We start from the raw sequence: 9,011 nt of genomic DNA on the forward strand, positions 1-9,011 counted from the left end.
ATTCCATTTGTCAAGTTTGTTGGGGTTGTAGGGGGTCCTCTCCTTTTGCTTGGTTTGGGGTGCAATGTTGTTGCGCTGTGTACTTGAGTGTTGTGACTCTGTCAGGGAGCACTACAACGCTTTAGGCCCTGGTGTTGTGGTGTTGTCAAATAGATTAGGGATAGAGAATGGAGTATCGTGATCCTCCAAACTTGGCGCCGCAGTGCTATGAGGCGGGCTGATTATTTTCTTGTTTTTCATGAGAATTGTATCCCTTGGTGATTTTATTGTATCTCTTTATTAGTTCTATTGTGTGAACGGTGCAAGGGTGAAGAGTGACAAGGAGAGAGTGAGAGAAGAAAGATTTGTATTTTTTCAAATTTTCATTGTGAATTTCTTGGTATGGTGTGGCTCCATAGTTTTTTTTTTCATATTTCAAATTTTTTCTACTTTAAATCTTGGTGCTATTTATCTTCGATGCAATTTTTTATTTCTTGTTTGTTTTTACTGCATGGTTTACTTCCCTAACAATGAGCCTTATCAAACTTATTAATGAACAATACTATCAAGCACCTTGTTAGTTAACTGATAACATCTTAACAAATCCATTAATGAGTAGCCTATTGAACTCTAATTGGACGAGCAACTAAAAAATAAACATTTTAACAAGCAAAAATAAGTAGCTTATATTCATTAGCAAAAACAATCTAATATTAAAAAAAAAAAGCAAGACTCCTATATAATCACATATTGAATACATTTGTAATTGAGTATGAAATTAGCACATTAGTTGAGCCTTAATCAAACTTTTTAACAAGCTTGTTCATAAACTTTTAGTGATATTATTTATGATCATAAATGAATCAACACAAAGCTATTTAAATTTGATTATTTATTAATTGAGTTTTTATGTAAATGTTTAAGCTTATTTGGTTATTTTATTAAATGATTATGAGCAAGCTTTAACCAAGTTGAGCCACAAGTAGCTTTTCAAGCGTTTTGTTTCATTTTCAGCCTAAGTGAAAAAGAACACATCTTTTAACGTAACCAAGAGTTTTAAAGGGTAGACCTAGAATTATGGAACCATGATATCTTAATCAAGTTAATCATACCTACCTAAATAACTTTTGCATAGCTTGCAAACAACCAAGGCTTCTGTATCAAAAACAATATAATATTTAAAAAAAAAAACAAGAGTCCTACAAAATCACATATTGAATACATTTGTAATTGAGTATGAAATGGGCATATTATTTGCGCCTTAATTAAACTTTTTAACAAACTTGTTCATAAACTTTCAATGATATTATTATGATCATAAATGAATCAACCCTAAAGCTATTTAAATTTGTTTGTTTATCAATTGAGTTTTTATGTAAATGTTTAAACTTATTTGATTAGTTTATTAAATGATTATGAACAAGCTTTAACCAAGTTGAGCCACAAGTAGCTTTTCAAACATTTTGGTTCATTTTCAGCCTGAGTGAAAATGAACACATCTTTTAACATAACCAAGATTTTTAAAGGGTAGACCTTGGATAATGGAACCATGATATCTTAATCAAGTTAATCACACCTACCTCGATAACTTTTGCACATCTTGCAAACAACCAAGGCTTCCTTAAAATTTTTAGCCTAGGGAAATCATTAATTGAATGTGCTTTCCCATCAGGAGGGATAAATAACTGCGTAAACCATAAGTAGTTGAAAATCTGGAGAAATATAGCTAGATATAAGCTTAAGAAAAACTTCCAAGTTCTCACGCATAATGAAGCTCGAGGGGGTTCTTTTCCTGATTGGTCACTTTATAGTTCCTTAGTTTGTTAGTGGTGAATCCATTATCCTTTTTCTTAAATCCATTTTCTAGACCCTTTCTTTGTATTTTTTGTTTTCTACTGCACTCTTTTACCTTTTGGTAGCTTTGACTTAACCATCTTTATCTCACATTGAGCATTCAAGTTCACAGACATTTATTAGTAATAAGTAATTTTGGGAAAATGATTATCTATGCATAGTTCTAATCATCAATTGAGATCTCTCAACTCAATTTTTAATGAAGTAACACTCATTTGATTCCACATGCACATACATATGATATCTTAAAACCCTGAAATGAGAAAGATTCACATCCTTTCTAGCTCACGCCTCTTCAAGCAGCTTATATTCTAGAGGAACTAATAGTCCTCTAATAATCCGATAAATCACAATACTCACAATATCCTCTACAAAATCTCAGGCAATACAGTATGCAACTTTATGGACTTAACTCTTTCATGTGCTCAGCAATCTCATCTTGCTGCTGTATTCCTGGACATGTTCTCTCCATACATATTTTGTCAACTATTCAAGATTATCCTAACTAGTTATTGTAGATTTCACCAATAGTATTTGATCTCATTCACTTTACTTATGTTAAGAAAGGTAGAGGTAGATCTAAAAAGACTTGGCTAGAAAATATTAGAAATAATATTTCTTTATTAGATTTGAATGAGAATTTGACTTTTAACAGGACACAATGGCGAAAAAGGATTCAAGTAGCCGACCCCACGTAGTGAGAAAAAGACTTGATGTTGTTGTTGTATTTGATCTCATTCAATCGGCTTATGATCCTAATCTTCACACTCTTATTGACGAAGGCAATGAAGGCGGCGGCCAATCTTCTCGTGTTCGAAACCTTAGGGGAGGTTTTTATGATAATGGCTAACAGTGAGGCTTTATGGAGTGCATAAATTGTGTTCCCTATATTACAAAATTTATAAACTGAGAGAGGGTTTAACCTAAGTAAGTGTCAGGGAAGGGAAATAAAAAATTTTCAGGATGCCTAAAGAGATACCCATTACAGAACATTGATGTGGATGGGCACAGAATCAGAATATGAAGATAGGACTGGCGAATTAGGTTCCCACACTATCATCTTTAGCATACAGAATCAGAATATCTGAAGTTCTGTTTGTCACAGCATCAAAAAAGCTTTGTTTTTCCATTTCTGCTGTTTTTTTTTTAAATCTTGATGACTTGTCCAGCACTGGTATAAAGTATAAACACCTAGCTTTCACCTATCAGACATTGAGACATTGATGCAGTTGTTGGTTATAATTATTGGATCTCTTTTCCTATAAAGGGGATGAGTTACAATCTCATCATGTTGCTTGACCTCTAACATTCCTCGTAATTTATCGTCGGGTGCATAACAATAAATTAAGCTCGAGGTTAACTAATATCTAGCAAATTAATAGATAAAATCTTATAAAGGGAACAACCAAGTAGGTTGCCCGACATTTGATGTTGTCAATCGACTGTCATCTGACACTTGATAATGTTCGGCGTATGTCAACCGCTAATATTGGATGCTCGTTTTCGTCGTCGCTAATATCATCTCCTATGAAAGGAACATTTGAGCAAATCACTAGCTATCATTTGGCATTCAACATTCTCAGTCAATCGTCGTTTGACGTCTGTCAATATCTATTCTATGTAAACCACCTAATCCTAAACCTACTTTTTATAGCACAAATCTCCTATCATATACGGTGCACGGTTGAATAAACCAACAAGGGAAATTTAATATTCAACATTCTTGATTAACTATTGTTTGATGGCTTCCAATAATTAATGTCTATTGGCCACCAATGTCTAACAACCACCTTTCCATTTGTTGGTCTCAGCCTCTTATAAGAGGAATGATCACTTTTGTGGTCATCAGTCTCCCCTCCCTTTAATAAGACCGATCGCTCGGTCTAACAGTCAATCGACTTTTGACAGTCGTAATAAATTTTTATCTGATACTTGCTAATGTTCAACATCTAATATATATTGAGCACTGATATCTAATTCTTACCTTATTAGTCGCCGGCCTCCATATATAGAGAATGACCAAATATATCATCAAATATCACTTGATGTCTAACATTTGCAGTTGATCCCCAAATGATGCCTACCAATGTCCAAAATCTATTAACTAAGAACATTTAGCTTCTAATTTTCATGACTATGTTGCCCCTCTTGTAAGAATGACTTGATTGATCACTAATCTTCACTTGATGCCTACCATTCACAATTAACTACAATTATAAGCATCCAACATGCCACTTCCTAACCATAGAATCTTACCTTCTACAAAGAGAACAATCTAGAAAATTGCTCAAATTTCATTTAATTCTATACTATCATCATAAAAATTATCTTTAAAAATTCATATTTATTATTAATGTCTTATTCATTTAGGGAGTAAGACACCCTTATAATAGTAGACTTATTATCAATAATAGTAGCCTTATTCTCTAATTAAATGTTATTATGTATGCCTGTAAATTTTTATTTAGGGACAATTTGGTTGGAATACAAAGTGAATAAAATATTTTAAATGCAGTAGTTTTGAAATTTTGTTGTTTGTTTGTAATACAAAGTGAAGTAAATATAATGTAATTTATTTTAATTCATTTTTGGAAGTAAACAAAAATCGTTCAGTTTTGTGTGAGAATTATTTAAATCACAAACAAGCTCATTTGACACCGGCCACAACTGGCTACCTCCATATCTACTAGCCATCACCACCACACTACATTCCTTTTTAAGTCAACCAAACAGTCTATTAGACTGATCCAGCCGGTCCATGTTGAACTGGCTTACGAACAACAGAGGCAGACTCTTCCGCCTCATGCATGCCGATCAAACCGAATGGAGCAAAGCGAGCAAATTAGAAAGATTTTTGGAGAAGTTTAGGAGGGAATTTTGAATGTATGGACTGTTTAGAGATTTTCGTTTGAATTGTAAGCATCAAATAGTTTGTTTTTCTAAGATTAGAGTATTTTAAATTTGGTTGAAATTTGAGATCTCTTAGATTTTTGGGCTCTTGCGGCGTGCAAAGATGAATAGAGGATCAATTGTATCTTGATATTTTCTTTTTTATTTCATCAAATAATATAAATTACCTACTGTTTTTCTGTTTTTGTGTGAATTCTTGCAAAGAATTATTACTATTTTTTTTTTTTAAAGATTGATAGTAGATATCATTTCCTATGATAGTCTCTCTAATATTAAAGAATATTTCACAGTCAACTCAGAATAATAAATCCGACGGATTCCCCAGTGCCGAAGATAAATTTCTTGGGGAAATCATCGCAGATCAGCACGCAACACCCTTAAAAAAAATAATGGAGCAGACAGATTCATCAATGCCTAAGAGAATTTATGCAGGAAGTCTCTCATAATCTCTTGATTTCACAAAGCGACAACATATACGTCCAAACAAACAATTCACCAACTCAAAACAGTATTGAACCAAATCAATTAATTTCTACAGAGAACCCACAAATCGATCCAAATTCACAACCATAAAAAACAGCCGACAACAAAGCCGGCCACCGGCAGCCGCTCAGTAAGGCGGCAGACCGGCGTCTTTGGACTTGGCATAAGAGATGTAGTAGAACTCCGTCAGAATACCGGTGAATAAGACGAATGCAGCGCCGGCGCCGAAAACCCCCTTCCTAAGCGTCTGGCACGACGGCGGATCCTCGCTAAAGATGCCACGGTATCTCGTGTGATACGCGTTCTGCACGGATCCCGCCAGAAGACAAGACTCCGCGATCAAAAACGCCACCCTGCAACCACCAATGAATCAGATCTGCAGATCCGGAACAATCTCCACATATCACGATCTCAAAGAGAGAGAAAAATGGAAAGTAGATATATTAGAACCAGGAGATGAGGAAGAGGATCAGGGCACAGGATCTTGATCCGCTAGGGCGAAGTGCGGGGCCGCAGCAGAAGCACTTGCTGGCTGCCATGACGAGGATCTGGCTCGCGAGAAGGAAGAGAAGAGCACCGACACCGAACCCAGTGGCAATGTCTGAATCGTATACGCAGTAGGTGTAATTCTTCTCAGAATCGGGAACCACCTGGGCCTGTGGACGGAGAACAAGAGGTCAGATCTGGTAGATAGAATAGGGAAGGGGAAGATGAGACGGGGAGGAATGACCTTGCTCCGTCGTTGCTCGGCGGCGACGGCGAGGCCGAAGGCGATGATGTCGAAGATGAAAACGATGGCGATGACGAGCTTGGACGCCATGGATCCCGCGAAGAGCTTCCGATTTCGGGTGCAATTTCTCTGGTCTGAAGACTAGAGTTGAAACCGATGAGACTCGAAGGGAAGGAAGCGGTGAGCTCTATTTATTAAGCGGCGATTTTCGGCTACTTATTTATTTACTCCAACCGTTACCAGCTAAAGTTTTTTTATTCACCTAATTGTTTTTTAAATGGCCATAGTCAGTTCACGAGTCATTGGATAGCCTAAATGAACCTGACCAAATAACATTTTAGGGTTGAATTTAAACTATAACTTAACCGGGCCGAACTGGTCCGTGTTTTCTTTCCGCACGCGGGAGCTAGTTGGTCACACCACTTCTCCTTCGGTCGGATCATGACCAACCGCGTGCAACAGCCGTGTTTCTCCTCTCTTCAACTGTGTGAATGACGTGATTTTTTCATCCTTTTTAAATTCTCCGGCCCTTGCTGCCTTCCTCTTGTCATTTAGGGCGAATAAGGGAATCTAGGGCATCATTATAAACCTTCCCTTGCTTCTCTCACAACCGCCGAAAATCCCCCCTTCTCTTCCCTCTTCGCTCCTTTCTCGCACCAGAGGCTACGGCAACTCCCTTCTCTAATAGTGAGTTCAAACTCTCTTTTTTCCCTTCTCCTTCCTTCGTTCTTCTTTATTGCCAAGGATAAATGTTCTCTCTTTTATAGAGTTATGCTAGATTTGATTAGTATTACGATTGAAATGATATTATAATGAATTTTATATTGTTTTCATATGGAAATCTTATTTAAGTTGATGTTTGATTTAATCAAAATTTTATAGTATTTTGCATTTGTTAGAAGTATTATTAATTCAAATTTTGTTGTTGAACTTCTCTTAAATTTGGTCTCTATAAGGTATTTTGTTAGGTGGTAGAGTTGATCATATTATTTGACAATTATTTTGGTGTTTTCGATGTGACTAAAAACTCATTATTATTTTATAGTAGTTTTTTATGCTTTTATTTATTAGGGTTGGATAGTTTTTTATACTTTTTGTTCTATTTATATTCATGTTGTCTTGTATCAAAATTTTTGTTATTTGAAGGTTATTTGAAATTCTATTAATGAATTGACTTTTTTATTTTACTTCTTTTGTTTACTCTGGTGCTCATATATATCATGTTGTATCACTTATATATGCATGTTTTTCTTTACGAAAACAAAACAGGCTGTTCCCTTCCTCACGTCCCATGTTGTCGGGATCTACTGTCTTTCGGACCCAGTGTGTGACTGACCTGATCTAACCTATAACTGATCCAAACAAAACCAAGATTTGAGTTCAAATATTCAATCTAGCCCATTAGAATTCTCAAAAATTATTTCAAACTAGTGCACTACATGTTTGAGTGTTTGAGTGTTGGCCTCTATTTCTTATCATCATAGTGTGGTGGTTGTGAGGACCAACTTAAACAATGTTTTTAGTAAATTTGAAAACATTAGTGGGATAACCCTATTTCGTTCATTTTATAGTATGAGACATTGAACAATTTCAATTATAGGGAGAATATCCTCATTGTTGAATTGATTTTATAATTATCCTTAATGATTTTCATTAAGGCCTAAATTAATGCTAAGAAAAATTATTTGCTAAATATGATAATCATTGGCTTGATTTCTTCTTATTGTTATTATTAGTGTTGCTTGAAGCAATGATTTTGGAGTCTATGTAAAATTTAAGTAGGTGGGACATTGTAAGTTTAAAATGAAAAATGAGCCTTTAAAGGAGATCCCTTCTTCATTATGAGAAGAATGGACAGAGACAGAAGCTCTTTCACCTTATTTCATGTTGGTATTTTTGTTTATTATTTTTGAAGAGTAATGCTAAAATGGTTTGAATTTATAGTAGTGTTGTTTTGTGTTGAAATATTTGAGACAATAGAGAGATAGAGAGTTTAAAGTCTTTATGTACGATGATCCAACACATAGTTGAGAGAGAAATGTGAGTTATAAGCAACACCAAATTTCTTATGTGGAAAATTCGGAAAAGGGAAAAACAATGGGGTCTAAACCAGTTAACATGATGCTCCTAATATTTGTCGTTTTTTTTCAAATGATGCCCTTCCTTCGGGGAAGGCATTGACACAATATTGCAACTGAGGTCAGACAAATCGTAGTCAGAAATGGAGGTCAACAAGATTGTAGTCATGCGAAGGTGGCCTGAGGCTTGAGGAACCGTAGTCGGGCGACCTTGGTTGAATGGAATATAGTCCGACCGCAGTGTTCAGATGAAATGTAGTCGAGTGATGGTGGTCGGATGGATTATGGTCTGACGACGATGTTCATAGAGGGCATAGTTGGACGATAGTGGTCAGAGGGACTGTAATTGAGTGACGATAGTTGAAGGAACCATAGTCGAGTGATGTAGGTCCAAATGATCATAGTCAGATGATAGAGATCGGTGGGATCGTAATCAAGTGATAGTGGTTAGAGGGACCGTAGTCAGGCAAACTAGGTTGAAGGGATCGTAGTCGGGCGATTGAGGTCGGGGGGATAGTTGGCTGACGAAAGGTCTGATAATTGCGGTGTGGAGACTATTAACCGATGAAGTCTAACATCAATAATCAATAGGAAAAATGTCAGTTGAAGGACTATAGTTTGGCAATTGAGGTCAATCGTAGTCGGGTGAATGAGGTCGAAGGGCGACGGTTGGTCGACGAAAGATCTGACCACGGCGGTGTGGAGACTATCAGCTGATGAAGTTTAACACCAATAATTACCAGGCAAAAGCTTTGTAAATGATAGTATAGTCATGGTCGAGTGGATGTTGTTCGATGAAGTGCCGACGGTTGAGCATAGGTCTTACTATGACGGTAGGGAGGAGGTTCAGCGGCGTCAGTCGAGCAATGAGGGTTCACCGACGGCGGTGCTCTGGTGGAGCTTTCGAAATTTTCAAGCCACAAAGCTCTCTTCCTAGTCTAGCTAAAGGTCTCATCCTCCACGGTGAAAAGTGTGGT

At 36.4% G+C, this 9,011-nt stretch overlaps 1 protein-coding gene across 1 annotated transcript; it reads right to left on the reverse strand.

The window, feature by feature from the left end:
* Positions 1–5,152: 5,152 nt before the first annotated feature.
* LOC110106064 lies at positions 5,153–6,151 on the reverse strand. The gene is made up of 3 exons (XM_020835802.2): positions 5,957–6,151; positions 5,677–5,882; positions 5,153–5,579 (listed from the first exon to the last, which is right to left on the reverse strand). Exons 1-3 carry the CDS (start codon positions 6,044–6,046, stop codon positions 5,354–5,356), a joined length of 522 nt encoding a protein of 173 aa, XP_020691461.1. The 5' UTR covers positions 6,047–6,151; the 3' UTR covers positions 5,153–5,353.
* Between the last annotated feature and the right edge of the window lie 2,860 nt (positions 6,152–9,011).

Source organism: Dendrobium catenatum, unplaced genomic scaffold, assembly GCF_001605985.2.
Source record: "Dendrobium catenatum unplaced genomic scaffold, ASM160598v2 fragScaff_scaffold_1497, whole genome shotgun sequence".
Lineage (NCBI taxonomy): Eukaryota > Viridiplantae > Streptophyta > Magnoliopsida > Asparagales > Orchidaceae > Dendrobium > Dendrobium catenatum.